At 37.2% G+C, this 18,877-nt stretch overlaps 1 protein-coding gene across 2 annotated transcripts; it reads right to left on the minus strand.

Annotated features, from left to right (window-relative positions):
• Positions 1-462: 462 nt before the first annotated feature.
• LOC128861474 (uncharacterized) lies at positions 463-11,304 on the minus strand. Of its 2 annotated transcripts, XM_054099621.1 has the most exons (4): positions 11,091-11,304; positions 5,925-6,001; positions 1,223-1,881; positions 463-1,147 (listed from the first exon to the last, which is right to left on the minus strand). In XM_054099621.1, the coding sequence occupies exons 1-4, from the start codon at positions 11,103-11,105 to the stop codon at positions 639-641; spliced, it is 1,260 nt and encodes a 419-aa protein (XP_053955596.1). In that variant the 5' UTR covers positions 11,106-11,304; the 3' UTR covers positions 463-638. The 2 variants fall into 2 exon arrangements, with proteins under 2 accessions (XP_053955596.1, XP_053955597.1); XM_054099622.1 differs by lacking the exon at positions 463-1,147 and having other exon boundaries at positions 1,805-3,179.
• Positions 11,305-18,877: the final 7,573 nt, after the last annotated feature.

An 18,877-nucleotide genomic window follows, 5' to 3' on the forward strand; every position in this document is an offset into this window, starting at 1 on the left:
TTGCAGGCTTTTCTTCTTCAAAGTCTGCATTGACAAATGTGGAGAAATCAAAAGCTGGGGTCCACCCTGTCTAAGCCATTGCTACGAGCTCAACTAAAACTGAAAGCTCGGGCGCTCGCAATTCCTTGATCATACTTTCTGCTCAGCTTTCAAGGTAAAAGAAACAAATCAAGAATAACTTTCATTCGTATTTGAAGGTGAGTTCAGAGCAAAGCTTGCTCGACTTGTATGGTGAATTCTCTTCTCGGAGGAAATATTTATTAGGTAAAAGCTGCACTGCTCATTTGCTTAGAATTGAATTATAAATATATTGAAATAAATTCCTACTGTTAAGTTGCTTAATGGCATGTAGGAATTTACCTCCCAAGGCATTTAGAAAATAAGAGATTATTTCATGCCCTACGCATTGCTTCAAATAAACTCTATATAAATACAATTCTAATTTTTTTATTCTTATGGCAGTTCATAACTCATTTTACTTGCGTAACTCATTTTAAATTTCGATGGCAGATCCTTCTTGAGGAACAGTTTTTAGCTTACTATTATTTCTTTTTTTGTGTTATTACATACATCTGACAACATTCGGATATTTGTTTAAGTTGCAAAATATATGTAGTTACAAATGAGTTTCACAATAATTATGAGAGTTTTCTATCTGCAGAACTTTGTGAAAATTTGCCCAATCCCCTGAGCGACTCCTTTGTTTTCAGTTGAGCGCTGCGGGCTAACGCTGCGTAATCCTCTGCCACCATTGTCTTCCATTTATCAACAAATGAATCACTGGTTCTACTAATATTACTTCCGACGGATGCGCTCACGTTCTTAGGTTTTTTGCTAATAACAGAAGGAGGGGAGTCAGCGCGAGGGTCCGCCGCATCGCGGGTAAATATTGAGCGCTCTGGTGAAATATCACTGTAGTCCTCGCTGTAGTCATCATATACAGGCCGCTGTGGAAGGCGGTTCACGGTTTTAATAACTAAATTATTTCTATTGGGGATTGATACACTGAACGCGGCTGCCTCTTCTGCCGATACACCGGCTATAGCGGTGGCTTTTGGAGCAGACACAGCAAGCCCATTACGTCCGGACAGCGCAACTGCGTTGGGCTTTGATGAGGCAACACCTCCTTCTCCAGCAATAGACAGTCCTATATGTATATGGAATGAAAAAAGATTTAGTTTTTCTCGACTTCGCAGATTATATTCAGCATTAGAAGGCTTACCCACTGGTTTAGCTTCTGCAACAGAGGCATCCTTCTTAGGCGCTGTCACAGCTACTGTATCGCTGACGTCCTCATAAGGATCTTCTGTATTCGGTGGCAGGAAATCCTCTTCATTAAGCTGCTGCTCGGTAACTTCTTCCACTTTTTGTTCGCCTGCTGAGCTTTCAGTGTCAGTTGGTGATTCGGCAGTAAATAATGGTTGCTTGTGAGACATTTGGAAATCGGGTTGAAGGAGTAGACTAAAGTCTTTTATTTGGCCACTTTGCTGCAAATTGGCCAAGTTCTGTGCTGCATATCCCAATTCTAGCAAACTCTCCGCATATATGCGGTTATCCTCGGCGCTAAAAGTTCCCTTATGTTTCGCAATTTCTTGAATGGCAACCAAGCGGGCCGCTGCTATCTGTATTCGGTTAAAGTCCTGCTCGAAGGCGGTCGTCGGTGACGGTGTGTTTTGAGATTGGGCATCGACTGTAGATATAGAAATACCGCTTTTCCTGGTGAGAGCAGGCTGAGCCTTAGCGGACGGGTCGGGAGGTGCTAATATAAACATATTTTCGGTACCATCTTTTGTTTTAACCACTTGCAAGATTTGCCCACGCAGACCGCCATAGTAGGGGAATGAGTATTCGTCGAAAACTAGAGGAGCTTTGGAGCGCTTGCTACATTATTGTTAAGGAAGGGTTGGTTCATAAAATAGTTATCAAAAACTCCATGCAAAACTTTTTAGTATTACAAAGCCAAAAGCGCTCTAAAGGAGAGTTTCAGAATCAACTACGCAAAAGATTTTTTAAGCTGTACTCACTTTTATATAAATTCTATATACATACAATTATTTACATACTAATAATCTCAATAGAAATACTAAGGTTAACATATAGCACTATATACGTAAGTATTGTTATTTCTATTTGGTAACTTTTACACATCAGTATAATATACAATCATTAACTATTTCCGCGAGTCTACCAAATCGAGTTCTAAATCGGCCTGAGCATGCGCTTTACCGCCAACACCTGCAATGGCCACCGATTCCGGATTGAAGTAAACGTTGGTGGGGACTCCTTGTTTCAAGAAAGCCCTCGAAATCGGTGCAGATATAGCTGTGCCACCATTGCCTACCACAGCTTTTGAATGAGGTTCCAATATAAGTGCAGCAGCCTTGGTGAGATCCTTCTGACTCTGTGCGTGGTACGGAAGGAAATAAGTGTCGAACGGTATTTGCGGAATTATGCCCGAAGTGGCTGTGTGGCCTATCGCTTCCACTTTCACTTCACTGTCATCTGCTCCTGGTTCAGTGGATGGATGTTTGGATATGTTGAGCTTTTGCGTTGAAATTTTTTTTGGAGGACTTTTGTTGTTTGATATTAATTGAGGAAACGCCGACGAAGCAGCTGAAAACTTAAGAGGCTTAGGAAATTTTTCCGATGACAACGTAGAAAGTATGTGTTGGCCGGGGACAGAAATGATTTCTTCAATCACAAACTCCGGATTTATTTGCTTCACAGCTTGTAAAAGACGTGCATCACTTTTGAAGCCTCCTTTATTCGTGTCAGCAGCATTCGGTTTGGGCTGCGAATAGGCTTTTTTGGTGGCAGCAGGAACTGGTATTTCTTTCGTATTTTTTTGTAATATTTCTTCTCCAATTTTTTCCTTCTTCTGGCTTTCTGCCTCGTTGATGAGCTTTTCGGTGGCTTCACCTCTTAAAAGTGGAAACGAAACGGGGGATATAGCGAAAGGTGTAAAATAAGTTGGTGTACTCTTATGAACAAATTTATTTGTTTGAAGAAGCTGGAACATTTCAATAAGCTGTGGTTGAGAAATTAATTTATCCAGATTTAAGTTCCCTGCTGGTGCTGTGGCTAGAACGATTGGTGTTAGTGGTGAGAGGTTTACGGAAAGAGCAGCTGGACGAATGGTCCATGGCCACGTTTGAATGCTTGTAGTTTCCCAAAGATTACTGATGGTAGTTTCCCAAAGATCAGTGAGTGGTGAAGGTACCATGGTATGGGTGGATAAAAAGTTAATGAGGATTCACCGTTGAAGTGGTTGAGAGTAGGAAACGGAAAAGAAGTACGAATAGAACAAGGCATGAGTGAGTGTAATAAATATTTACAATAAATATGTGGGTATGTAAAATAATACTACGTAAGAGCATAAATTATACGAGTATATTATCTGTTATTTACGTGCAACATAAGTTGATGAAGCATAAATGAGCATTACTGTGACAATGATATGTTTAATGAAGTGTGTTTATATCATTTGTGAGAATTTTCTATAAAAACTGTTTATGCTTTTTTATAGTACAGACCTTGAGCAACGGACTTGAGTTTAGCACAGAGTAATTTACGGCAATGTAAATAAATAAATTTAATAAGTTTAATTATTTTTACAGCTTATTATTGAATTACGCACTAAAATTATTGCTAGCTTTTTATAATAACATTCGTCCCTTCTCAGTATTTTTGTTCATTACGGGTAGTCTTCCGATGTGCCAGTTCCTGTCGCCGGCGAATAATAAACCGTCGGGCCAGTGGCAACAACTTTGCCTTCGCGTGGAATACTTTGGTCGCTAAGGTTTGTTCTTTGCAATGCATCTTTTAAGTCTACGCTGGATGGAATGGCAATCACTTTAGCCCCCGGTCCAGCAATGGTCAGACTACGAGGATGGGTAAGCGCGTAGCCGCCGGGACCAACAATAGCGGTACCACCGCTGCCCGCAGTCGCTACACCACCAGGTCCCGCAATTGCAATGCCACCCTTCCGCACCTTCAGGCGCTGTATGATAATGCCACCCTGCTTGACGGCTTCCATTTGTGTATTCTGCTCACCATTTTTACGGTTGGCGAATATTTGTTTTTCCTCATGCTCAGTGGAATTGTCCTCTTCTTCCTCTGAAGCACTGTTACTCGCTTCATCGTCCCAGTGGTAATAACTTCCTTTCTGTGATTGATGTGCTCCACCTACCTCTGTAGGAGGCTGCACTGGTTGATAAGCTAGTGTCGTGAGAAAGGGCTTTGGTGGCATTTGATCGGATACGCCCGCTGTCATATCCGGTTTGCTGTCCTGGCGAAAAGGGAATTTGAATATATTTTGAAATGCATTTTTAATCGTATTGCTGGCAGTAGAGTTTTTTGAATCATTTGGTCTCACGACGTTACTAAAGTTGGGTATATTCAAATTACCAGGCTGTATACGTGTATTAAATACATTCGAGTTGTGAGTTGGGCTTTTGGTCACTGCTGGTTTACTGTTAGTGTTGGTGTTAGTATTGATGTTGCTGGTCGCCGAAATCCCTTCGAACGGAACCTGCTGCTCTGTCATCTCACCGATGTTAGGTTCCTTCTCTCTGAAAGGCTTAGGTATAACACGTTTTCGAATAATTTGCGTTGTGACGTTCGTATTCGAACCTCCGCTGCTGCTGCTGCTTGTTGCTATGGTTTGTATTTTGTAAGGCCTTTGATTACCAATCACTTTCTCTTCCCTCGTATTACTATCTGGCGATTCTTCCTTGGCATCCAATTTCATGTCAGAAGCTTGTGAAATATTTTGATTCGAATCTTCGTTCAACGCTATCTCACGTGAAAGAAGGAACAAATTGTATTTAGGTGTGGATTTTTCTTTACCACCGCTTACTCCCTGATTCTTAAGCTTAGTTTTCCCATAGAAATGGTCAACATCACCGACAATTTTATATCCCTTGACTCGAAATTCTTGAGGTGCATTGTTATTAATGTATTCCTCCTTATTGAGTTTGTAAAGTCGCACTGGTATTACAAAATGTGTAGGTATTTGCTGTTGATCGCCGGAACCATGTGGCGCTGGTAGGATTACTTCATTTGGACGGAAGACGTACTCATTGAATTTTGTTAGACTCTTATTGGTGGTTGGATGCTTGAGCGGATTAATTCTAAATCCAATGGACTTGGAACTTGAGTAAGGTGTAACATATTGTTGGTCCAGTAATATTGATCTAATAGATGGAATTAGTATGGTTTCCCCATTCATACCAGAGGCTTGGTGATGTTGCTGATGGAATGGTTGCATTGCTGGTTTTGGAAATAGATATTGACTTGAATCTAGAATAGGTGGAATTCTTGAGTGCTCGGATTGTTTTCGAACATAACCCAATGCGTGATTAATCTTCTCAATTTCCTGCAGAATGCGTTGAGCTTCATCCAGCTTGGAACTGTTGCCAGTAGAATCCTGATGTGGGTCAACCTCATCGGGAAATTTAACCAGTCTTTGTTTTTCGATTCTGCGAACGAGAATTGCAAGCAATGCGTGGGCACTCATAAATAATAAAGGGCTGTGAACAATCCTAACTATTTGAATTTTATTGAGTATATAAATGCATTTCTAGGTTAAATGGCAGTTATGAGAATTCGTGTAATAATTATAGAATATGGGAACGATAATATTTTAGTCACTTGATGTTTTAGAAAAAATTCAACTAATAAGACCTTTGTAAGGTTGATGAAATTATTTAAATGAGTTTTCGTCACACTTAACACGTTAATGATTTTAGAATGCTGTCTCAAAAGAAACTAAATGAAACATATTATTTGTGAGAATTCTTATGAAATTATAATTCGAAATATTAGAATTTTTTCATAAGCACGGAAACAGGCATTAAACTACTTGGTTTGCTTTGAGATGATCAGCAATTGATCGGTCCCGACAACTGACGGCTTGTACTTACTCGACAATAGCGTCGCTTTTATCAACAGGTTGCGCCTGAGTGACAGAACATGCCACAATAAGCGTCGAAATTATAAGCTGAAAAGAAAAATTATTTTAGAGGTTTCTGGTTTCTGGTTGTATTTTTTAATAAGAAAATGTAGCATATCTATGTGTATGATATGTATCCTTCAAATAACGGCACTGAGGCTGTTAAACATTTCATTTTGATTTTTTACATTTTCAATTTGTATCACCTTTCCTCTTTACAACGCTCTATGCGAGCCTTGCATTACAAACAATGGTGGAAATCTTATTCTGTCAGCTGTTTCAGTATGCGTCTCGTTTCTTGTGTCACAGTTTCAACGAACAAAGTTTTGTACCTTTTGATTGCAGATTATACTTTTACGCATTTAACTTAGTCTATTCGCGTAAAGATCACACCTTGCAGTTACATAGTTATTTATAATAAATAAATGTAGTAGTATAATTGTATCTCTACATATCTTTACATAAATAGTCATGTATAAAACCGTTAAAACGTTCTTCGAAAGAGTATAACTTAAAACCCCGACTTCGCCGTTGGAAGGCCTATGGGTCGTGGACGGTTTGTATGCTAAAACTGTGTTAGATAAGTAATTTTACATAACTTACGCCAACCGCGTCAGCGACACGAGAAAACATAGAGCACTGCACCCCTTTTTACACTCTTACGTTATGTATTTTAATCATACTACTGTATCATCTTTTACCTATTTGAAACAAAATTCCTGAAAAAATGCCATACAAAATTGATTTTTCGTAGGAATGTAAAACATATGGCAACACATCAAAGAGAACTGTCGAATATAAAGACGAAGTAAACAAACAAACAAAGCAAAATATTGTAAATATGTACGATGAAAAACCAACACGGGTAGTACAATCGGAATGAAGTGCTGAGTAAGCTTCTGCGAAAACTCAGTAAAATCTAGATCCTGACTAACAGAAAAATAACGCTCATTTAGTAGGGCGTTGCCATCTATTTGTATTTGAAAAAAGTAATATATTAACTACCCATGTGTTTTTTTTTTTAATCAAAGAAAAACACAGTTTTTTTGATGTTGACGATAACAATCATTTTATTTGGTTCAAGTAGATTTTTTGACATCACTTTTTGAATATGATATTTCTCAAATGGCCGCCTTGAGCCTGTGCGGCGTATTGTGCCCGTTTTGCAGCATTTTCCATAGTTTTAGCTAACATTTCGGCTGGAATAGCGGCTATTTCCTCACGGATGTTGTTCTTGAGCTCTTCTATGGTCTTTGGCCTATTAATATAAACCTTTGATTTTAAATATCCTCACAAGAAGAAGTCAGGTGGCGTTAAATCGGGCGAACGCGGTGACCAGTCAAAATCGCCATTTTTCGACATCAAACGACGAAGAAACTATTTCTTCAAAAGTCGATTGTGGTGCGAGCTGTGTGTGGTGGAGCGCCGTCTTGTTGAAACCAGAACTGCCTCATACGCTATCGACGAATAATTGGCATCACAAAAGTGGTTTTCATATCGCGATAACGCTCCCGATTGACGGTAACAGCTTGTCCATATTCATTTTCGAAGAAAAACGGCCCAATAATCGTTTTCGCACTAACGCCGCACCAAACAGTGACTTTTTCGTCGTATAGAGGTACCTCTTGAATTTCGTGAGGATTTTCAGTCGCGTAAATACGGCAATTTTGTACTGTACTGTTCCATGGTAAAAATCTGCTTGGACTGACGCTTCCAACGCGGTATGTCATTAAGCGATCTGACGTCTCTGTCAAAATATACAGGGTTGTCAGATGGGTCCGTCGAATATGTGCAACCCTGTACAGGTGTAGGACTGAAGACAAATATTTTTAAGAAAAATCTATTCTAGAAACAATTCTTTTAATGTTGACACCTAAATTCGTTTGCAAAAATAGCAACCAATTTATGCAGATTTCACTTCAAATATAATTTTATTTAATATTGTCATGTGATTTTAATTGCAAAATTACCAAGATATAACGAATTTCATTTTAATACTAAATATCTGGTATATATATTACAATAATATAAAATCAGTTTAATTCAACTTACATAAAAAATGTTTTTAGCTGGTGTTGAAACCTTTTTTTGCAACTAAGAAATCGAGTAGAAAAATATGTTAATTTCAATGTATACCTACATATATACATATATATATTATATATATACATATATATATATATCTTCATTTGTATGTCAATGTAAAAGCAAAGATAGCTTTAATTCACCGATATTTTTAGACGGCGTTGCCTTTTAATTTTAAACAAAAACATTTAAATTAACACCAAAATTTAATTAGATGTTGGGATGAACTAACCGTTCAGCAGTTTCGGCCTCCGAGGTGGTCACTTTCCAAACAGCACATGTTGTGGGTTAAAAAACTATAAAAGAATATTATTGAAACAACTATTTTGACAACACTTATCCCAACAAATGACTCATTTAAATTCAGGCGGCTTAGTTTGTGCTTCTCAATGGCAATTAATAAGTCCACATGGCAGATTTTTAAAAGCCAAATATTGATCTGCGTACTGACTGCTTCTCGTATTGTCAATTAAGCAATGCGTTGCTTATTTCTGAACAAGCGTAGAGAAGCATTAAATAAATTATAATAAATAAAAAAAAAACGTCAACGAAAAACAGAAAATTTTTGCTCTTCCGTTTCAAAAATTTAATGTTTACAAGTGTTTTATTAAATGTATTTCATTTCATACGCAAGCGAAGCACACGGCTGGTATATATATGAGAACCAGCTCAAAGATCTTAAAATTATTTTAATTGAGTCCACGGTGTGCTTATTAGGTATTCAGCATGAAAAGATGCATTAAAATGCGGTCAAGAATTACTATTCCACTTGCCATCCATTGCTTATTGGAAATTAGCATACAAGTATTCACCAGAAGAAAAAAAAAACAAATGAAAGTTGCCAGCGTCCGCATTCAAGGTGTGGGCTGGATGTGCTGCCGGCGTTTGTGTAATACGATGAAAGTTTATTGAACATCGTCACTAAGCCTTAAAAAACGTAAAATCTTTCATAAGTTGGCCAATTTCTTTACATTTGAGCAGCAATTCAAGTATCCACTTGCATATAACTCAGAATATTATAATGGAACAGGCGAAGAGAAATTCGCAGTAATTCAAAGCTAAATCAATTAAGCATTTGGTGTCGAGATCATACAACAAAAATATTTGAAAAACAAATACGATAAGCCAACAAATCGCAAAAACTGTAAGCACTTAAACAGCGGCAGAATGTCAATGACCGTTGGCCGCTGCTTCGCGCCCAGTAGAGTGATCTTATTTTTTGTTCAGTGATAAAGTGGGTGAGTCAAATATTGTGCTTGTTTGCTTGATAGGTGAAACAGCAACGCTTCTGGCACTATTCCCTAATCTTTTGAAGTCGGGTTTCGTTACGCGGCACAAGCTTAGAATCTGTGAGAAAGCTTTCTAATAACCACCGCCAATGAACTGAGCTAGAAGCGATTGTTAGAAGGTGTGACGAATTAGAGACACATCTATTATATTCAAATGTCTCTGTAGGGAACAAAGGTGTCGCATTGCTTCTGGCTGCAGTAATTTGTTAATGGGTCACAACTCTATTAGCTACGCCTGGTTGATTTACATATTCTGCGATTTGGTAGGACTTTTCAAGCGCTTAACCCTCCGTTGGGCACCATGGTCTGGCCAGACTGGCTTTGCCATTTTCAACATATTTCTGAATTGAGCTTAACAGATTTCTATTATAGCTAACAACTTGGGCTTCCAGGTAGCTTTTTAAAATTTTCTATCGATTTATGGAAAAACCCCTTTTAAAAAGGATCCTCGAACAGGCCGTAAAAAAGGCCAGACCCGGGTGCCCAAGCGAAGGTTTTGAAAAAGGTGTTCAACGGAGGGTCAATCTCAAAAAATCATTGGCTAGCATAGATATTTAATTATGTTTTAATCGAATTAACTTTCTTTGAATCTTTCTTCTATTTAGTTTGAAGCATAAAACAGCATTAGACCTTGCATGCATGGCGCTTGGTGATGTTTTCTGCTTAAGAAAATTTCATAATTTTGGCATCGATTTAATCTAGCCATTTGATAGTGGAAGGATTGTTTTTTTCGACAGGTGGCTCCTTACCTCATTGAATTCTCTTTTTTGTAGAGTTTTAAATTTTGTTTTAGTAAAAAAATAGTAAATACGCCTTCGGAATAATTAATTTTCATAAAACAATACGGTAGGTATATGTTTATTTTTCTACCGGCATTGTGGTCCTTTATGGACTTATAACAATTACGCTTTATTTCGTGTGATTGCTTACATCTGACGGCCGACAGAAATGTAAAAATAATAATCATAATTCCAGCTATATGAGCAAACACTGAATTGAATATTAAATTTGTACATTATTGTCAGTCAACAATTATGAAATTTGCTTTTAGTTATAATTCATGGATTTTTCCGTTGAAGGCTTGAGTAATACGTGCGCATTTAAGGCGGTTTTCTTTGCAGACAATAAAAATAAAATTACACAAAAATGTAGTTGATGTAGATCTTGGTATAGAAGATTTTTTTGGGTTTGATTTTAGTTTAAATACAAAGATATGAAAATAATTGCATAAAAATATGTGGAAATTTAATATACAATTTGAATAGTAATAAAATCCAGCTATCGACCTATTAAAAAATATCGCCTGTTAAATTATTACTGCTTAGATTTCATCAGCAGCTTGCCACTACCTACTAAACATTTCATTGCTTAATTACCGTGCACATAAACAAACATCATTCTGACAATTAACAACAACATAGCCACCGTTCTTTACTTCTGACAAGTGAAAGTCAATTAGAGGAACTTAACGGCCACATTCCATAGCTTTTAATAGGCCTTAAGCAGGTCGAGCATTCTCGTTTACGTTTTTTATTCTGTTTGGAGGCATACAAACAACCAAAGATGCATATGCAGCATTCTTCATACCTCAAAATACTCAGCTGCTGAGAAACGCAATTAATGAACTAAAAAGCACAAAAAGAAATTTCTTTCCATTTCCCTTCCTCACTTCACTTGCATAAATTAAATATGGTATTGTCTTTAAATACTAAATACTGCTCCCAATCCACAAGAATAAGGTCGAAATATTCATTGGAACTTACAATCTGCATATTCATGATTTGCAAACAAAATTTCGATAGACAAACTCTGTTTTCAGATTCGATATCCTTCAAAATTTCGTAGGTTTATAATTTGAATCACTTAATCCAATACGTAAGAATTTTAGTAATTTAACTAGGTGAGTTTCTGTTGAATGTCACTGCATCAATCCACTGAAGTCAAAAAAAGTAAAAAATAAATACAACCAAACTCATTCGCGTCACAACTCGAACTGCGCTTGTGCGCGACCAACTGCGCGAGTTTATATCATTACGTTGGCTGGTTGCTGTCTCTTTCAGTGTACAGACAAGTGGAATCCCGGAGTCACAATACAACTGAACCGATCGCTGAATTGGCTAGTTTTTGTCATTTCCTTTTGCCAAATTTAATTATATGCAATGTAAGAGTGTTCATTGAAGACAAAGAGAAAGAGTGAAATTAAGAGAAAGTGTTTCTTGGCATAATATGGGCGCATTTCAGTGTCTTATTACTTTCCATCACATTCTGCAGCTGCTCAGGCGAATACATTTGTACTCGTATAAGGGGAAGAATCTACGGCAGAAAGTCCACAGCCAAATAATACTTAATATTTAATAATAATTTAATATTTAATAGTTTATGCATGCAAGGCAAAGCTGTGTACGTAAGACCGAATATAACTCGAGAACGGATCATCTGATTTAAGTGGTCTTTTTTCTTATATTTGCCTCCGCCCATGTAAAAATGTCACGGAGAGAAAATTTTAAAAATTTCCCGGAAAATGTTGAAACTCGGAAAAATCAATTTTTGGATCCCAATTTTAGTTGAACCGATAGATGGCATTGACTCATATAACATATATAAGTTATGGCAACTTAATAAAAAACTACGCTTTTAAAATAAAATCGAACCAATATGACCATATCCGGTCGCGATGCAACAGACTATGACCCTATGACACAATTCAGCTCACATATTAAGAATAGGTCTCCATAACAAAGAGATCTCTTGCCTATCTATATATAAAAACAAAGTTGCATACGTAAGGCGGATAATTTGACAGACCAACAGATCATCCGTTTTGAGCTTTCGGTTTTTTGTTGGAATTGTCTCCGCTCGAAAAACTCTTTACGGCGGGCAAATTCTAAAATGTTTCTCAATGTGTTAATATCTAAATTTTAAAAAAATTACCTTTAGATCAGCTACCAGAATAATTGCGCTCTTTGCTCTACGGCAACTCCACAGGAATCTAGACACCGGTTACTTTGACTAAATGACGTCATTCGGTTCAAATATAACGTTCCTATGTGGATTCAATCATACATTTGAGGATCGACTAATGCCGCCCCATATCTCTTTGCGTTTTGGAAAGCCGTCTTCTTTATTCATTTATGCGCTGGTCAAGAAAAGGGAGAATGTACCATAGTTTATCACGAAGCATTAATTTGTACTGGTACGTGATTCCTTCAAGACGTTCAAGACCAAAATACAATAGAATTCGAAAAGTATCAATTGAATTCTTTTTTAAGCGTAATGATAAATTTAAGATAAATAAGCATAAAATAAGCCTTAAAGCGGCTATCGCATCCCTTTAGATTATTAAGTACACACACATTGAGTTTGTGTCTTTAGTCTTCTGTTTTAGCACGAGGACGAAATGATCTTTTGACTTTAAGTACAATAAAAAAAAAGTTCCGTTACTTAAATGGCTGAGTGATAATAACACTTAGGCAGACAGCATTTGTCATAATAAGAAGGTTACTTGAATTTTACTTCTTTTACGTTTAGTACCTTCGGCTATTATTCATCAGCTTTGAAAAGCGGAAGCATGTATTGGCATTGATTGTATTGTAAATTTAATTGTTAATTAAGACCAGCTCTTGTGGTCCCTATGAGTGAATGATTGGAACCTGTTTTCCATTTCTAAACTTATCAGGATATTTTAATATGTTAGCTCTATGATGTGACTTAAATAAATTTACGAACAGTACACGCGGGCAGATAGAGTTGATAATCGTCTACCAATCCAGCCAAACAACCACTGCACTACGAGGATTTAGTAACTTGGGACCTTGAAATGGGTGTTGGTGTATGTGTTGGTTGTTGTCATATTTGTAGGCTGGTGCGGTGCTATTTTTAACGGCATTCCACATACATACATACGTTCGTGTAGGTATATTTATGCACATGCCATAACGCTGGCAATGCAAAGCACGCACGCACTAGTGTACGTCGAAAGCGGGAAGACAACGTTTTTGCTTTGCTCTCGCATCCGCTGTAGGCCGTCATTAAATGTGACCTTCATGTGCAAATACATTGGTAGTTTCTGTGATTAATGTTCGCGTTGGATTTACCAAAATTGAAATGGTCGGAATTTTAGGCTTTAGACCGCAGTAATGCCTCCGTTGATGAAATGCCTTTGTGTGTAAGAGTTTGCGACTTCGGAATTGAGAACAAATATGGTACTAAAAATAGGAATAAAGGAAATTATGCAGCTGTCGAATGCAAGAATTAAATAAAAAATTGCAAAAACTCATTACAAAAAATGTGGAAAAAATTTGTAGAAATGGATATAAAATATACCATATGATTATGAGTGAAGCGGGTAGTTTAACCAATAATGAAATTTTATTTAATGCAGCTTTTAATGCAACTATGTACATGCCGGCTTCAACCACTATACTCGTATTATGAATTTTAGCTGCTTAGAAAGCCTTAAATCAAACGGAAGGTGCAGGCGCAGCCAACAATTTTGTATCAAGGCGTCGGAGTGTGTCAGTAGTCCATCTCACTAACACCGGTCACCGTTTTTCAAAAAGGTAAATCAGGTGAATGCAGTGACTTTTGCAATTATACTCCAAACAGCTGTATACTTTGTGGGAATAATACTTTTGTCGTAGCTTCTAATTCGGGAATACAAAACAATTACCCTATACCCTTGGTACTTTATGAATCTCACATGCATTTGTCTTAGGAGTTATTTGAATTACTATGGAGCATTTTGCATCGCTAACGAATACATTTCAATTCATATTCAACCAGCATACAGTAGAAAACTGAGTAAAAAAATATAGACAATAATACATTTTAACACAGGTTCTTGTACAGCCATGGCAATGACACTTGTTTGGCACGTGAATTGCTTGCAGATGTTGCAGATGCATGGCAGTACCGCTAAAAGACAGTTAACTTATTATTAGATATGTATACTTATAGATGCTGCCTCAAATAAAGAAATTATAAGCAGAATATGCTACTCAGGTGGCGATGAGGCATTACTTGTACGTCATCGGTGTGCCGCTTCAGAAAGAAATCTGCCTCTACAATGGCAATTAAAAACCAGAAACTTGACAAGTAGCGACTAAAATTTAATCCACATAATTCCTTTCTTATTCATCACAATCTTATGCTCCCATAACGTACATACAAATGTAAGTGAAATTATAAGCCCAAATTGAGTTTTCCCTTTTCTCTCAAATTTAATTTTATTTGTATATTTATGTACTTAATACTGCACATTTGTGCAAAACTGACAAGCAACGGACTAGCTTACTGAATAAAAATTTATATTTAGGCTACCCCCAGTCGAGTCAAGGTTAATTAAATGTGAAAATCGCTAAAAACATTTGTGCGCGTATTAAAAAACTCAAGTAAACAAATTTTGCAAAAAATTTTAAGATTTCGAATGTCGGAGTACTTACTATCCTATACTATAATCGTACAATGGCAAAGGCAACGGTAAAAATGATGAGTACCCGGGGCTTGAAAACAGATCAGCGAAACTATCGCATATTTGTGAAAATAAACAACGAACTATTTCGCATGCATTCCTTGTAGCCCACAGTGGCACATGTTCAGCATAAAAATTGTCAAACCTAATACTGAACTCAATAAATTCTTCGATTGAACTAATGTTGAACAATATTTTATTTCGAATTTCCAAAATGCTAATGGATAAGTTGCATGTGTGTATATGCGCGCATGTGCACATAAATCACGTATGTATCGTGTTTTTTTAGTTTTGAATATTGATCCATAAGGTTTATTAAGAAATCAGTTTGCAGACGATAAACACTGATTTGGTCAAAAATAACACTTTCCGAGCGTTTAGTCAAAATACGAGTATAATTTTAACAAAAGTAAAACCACATATTTGCTACTACTTTTTAAACTATTATATATATATAATTGGCGCGTATACCCTTTTTGGGTGTTTGGCCGAGCTCCTCCTCCTATTTGTGGTGTGCGTCTTGATGTTGTTCCACAAATGGAGGGACCTACAGTTTCAAGCCGACTCCGAACGGCAGATATTTTTATGAGGAGCCTTTTCATGGCAGAAATATACTCGGAGGCTTGCCATTGCCTGCCAAGGGGCGACCGCTATTAGAAAAATCTTTTTCTTAATTTTGGTGTTTCACTGATATTCGAACCGAGGTTCTTTCTGTGAATTCCGAATGGTAGTCACGCACCAACCCATTCGGCTACGGCGGCCGCCACTTTTTAAACTATTAAATACTTAAAAAAGAAAAGAACAATTTGGCTTATAATATTAGTTTCAAAAGAGAATTGAGGCTGAAGTTCAGCAGGTTCAGGTTCGATAATATAGGACTCGTTGTGAAAAACCTGTATTCGAAAATTTCGTAACCTCTCGTATGGGGACGTGAAACTCTCGTGAAACGTGAAACGAAAAACACTAAAACTAAGAGCTTGAAATCTACATAGAAATGCACAGTTAATCTCATTTTAACGTGGTCTACTGGTACAGAAAATCTCTGCGTAAAAGTACAAATTTTTTTATTCGTTGTAATTCTGTAAAAAACGTGCAAAAATTCGAAATAAAAAAATATCGTATTTTCATATGACATTCCTAACTGGGGCACTGGCAAAGTGTGCGAGTATTCTTGAACAGCACAGTTTATTGGGAAAACTTGACATTAGATACTTATGTATGCATGTTCAGTCTGTGACTTCATTGTATGGGGTCATAATATTTATAATACGCAATATATTCAATAAAACCTTTAGTCACCACTATTAACTATATTAACTGCAGATCTAAGAATGATACTTTGTGGTAATTTCTGCGCAAGTTATGGTACCTCCACGGTCGGCTGCAACTCGACTGAATTTGCTTTAACACCTGTTAAACCGCCACATATATGTATATGTTTTCCTTTGAGTTCTTCCTTAAATATTGTCCAAACATTTTCAATAGGACTTGCGTCAGGTTACTGACCAATCCAACATTTCAATCCCGTTTTGATGTTTTCTTTCTACACACCTTCGACTTCGATGATTAGGTTGGCTAGTTCTTCTCAACATCTTTGCAGCTAACTGTAATAATGCTTTTTGGTTCATTTTATTCATCAAAACTGCATTCAACTTTGCGGTAAACACAAATAAATGGCCAAATCATTTTTCAGAGAAGCAGTCCCAAACATGAATCTTAACTGGGGGCTAAACAGTTCGTTGAAGTTGTCCATTATCAGCAGTGTTCCAGGACCGATTTATACAATTATTCACCTATAAAGAAGATTCATTCGTAATAACGATTCATTACGTCTGTTCAATACCGTTTTGAAATTGCCTTAGCCCATGCAAGTACTTTTTCAAGGTGTGTTAATGAGCAGCGGTTTTTTATGTGCTCCGGAATTTGAAGTCTTCTACAAGTAAGCATCCTCGAATGCCTTATTTATGACGACTTCAATTTCTTCAAATATTTTGCTGCGGATACACTTCACATATTTGAACCCATATGGTGCGTACATAGGTGCACTGCTTCAAATCATCTTGCATGCGTGGAACTTATTTTCTAAAAACAACGGACGCTTTCTGAACTTCTCACAAAACTAACAAATTGCACAGCGCCTGGAACGCTTCCATTAGACAGACTGTATGTAGTCCTTTCTTACAGAACAGGAAATGGATATTTAACAAAAAAATGCAAAAATACCTTATTTCTTAAAATAATCCATTAGTAAACGCAGAAATTAGAGCCTCAGCCGTATGGATTAGCGCGTGGCAACTATTCGGAAGGGCGGAGATTCGGATCTCCGTGCATGAATATCAAATAATAGAAAATTTGTTTTCTAATAGCGTCGCCATTCGGCAGACAAACCTCCGAGTGTATTTCTGCTATCAAAAAGCTCGTTATAAGAACCATTTACCGTTCGGAGTCGGCTTAAAATTGTAGGTTCCTCCATTTGTGAAGGAGAAGGAGCTGGGCCAAACACCTAACAGAAGTGTAGGTGCCAATTATTGTTTATTCTTCTTCTCGGTCGCATTCCATTACTTTTTTTAAGGCCACGACGAAGTTTTGCCAAACATATGTCTATAAAATAATTTTCGAGCTAAGCAGCTTTGTCTAAGACCAGTCGAAGTAACTTCAATCAAAGTCAAACAGTTTAGGAGGAGCAACCACACACTCTCAGCTCTATTGTTGTTTTTTAGATCAATGCCATGCAAGCGCATGATAATAATAAAATATGTCTTAAAAAATCGGGATGAAAACAAAAAACCGTATAAAAGAGAAAGGGGGATAGCCAAAAAAACTCTGCGTAAAAATAAGACACGTGAATGTGCCAAAAAAGGAACTTATCATAAGTTAAAGAAAAAGTATTTTAGTATTTTAATAGATTTTTCTTTCAGTTTTGTTCTTCCACTGCCTGCTACCAAAAATTGTGAAACAAAGAGTATCAGTTTATTTGTTTATATTGTATTACGCCGCTGAAATGTAATTGTGATTGTGGGGTATACGTGAGGTTGGCTGTAGCGTTTGTGCACTATAGGGCGCACTCAGGTTTATAGCCCATTGTGATGTCACGTGGGAAATTTGTCCTTATCTTTTTAGAAGACCTTTGATTTCCACAGTGCTGAGATCTTCGAACTCATTGAAAAATGAGCTAGTGGATATACATACATCTGGATAGAGCAGAACAGTGGCACAGGAGGTGTAAAGTCTTCCTCATCCAGATAGCTTATGTCTGCACGATCATCATCTGGGCATGTCTTCTTATTGGAAAGTTATAATAATAATCCGTATAAGCGAAATCAGTCTGATAGGATTATGTTTGTTTTGCCTTAATAGTGTTTGAGAGTCGACCAGACCACAATTGTCGAGTAATTCTGGAGGTGGACTCGTTATACCATCTTTCTTTTGCTATTTTTACAAATTTCAAAGTAAGTAGCTTACATATCTGTATAATCATATGTCTGTGTACTCATTAGGAAGTTTGAAGCCGAGTCTCGCTACTTCATCTGTCCTACAATTCGCTGCAACGTTTGGTTGAAATGACTCAGCTATCTTTTTAAGAGATGAGCAGCATTTCATAGCTACCTTAGAGAGTGCCGACTATTTTGGGAATATCAGTGAGAATGTAAACATAATATCCAGGTGTCGCATCAAACCTACACGCACACTAGTGCCACGGTCATAATTATTGACATCAGTTCAGCCTGGAAAACACTGAAGTAGTCGGAGACCCGAAAGCTACAGAGCTACTCTGTTGTAGTGGTAGACGGGAAGCTCCGAAATACCTATTATGATCTTACCGTGACCACATCTTTTGCTTTGACCACTTACTTAAGGTGATCAATATTATAACCGCACTACTAGCGACATATTTTGCCCGCAAATCTACATACTAGACGTACTCTACTAGAGTGGTGCATATAATGCTTTCGATGATGTAGTAGATACGAACCTTTGAACAGTTATTAGTCTTTTCAATATTCGTACCCTTCTCAAAGGCGTTCCATCACTATCCAATACCATAGCAGAGAACTGGCCTAACTACTTGGGTAATTTGTT

The sequence above is a fragment of the Anastrepha ludens genome, chromosome 4, assembly GCF_028408465.1.
Source record: "Anastrepha ludens isolate Willacy chromosome 4, idAnaLude1.1, whole genome shotgun sequence".
NCBI classification, from domain to species: Eukaryota; Metazoa; Arthropoda; class Insecta; order Diptera; family Tephritidae; genus Anastrepha; species Anastrepha ludens.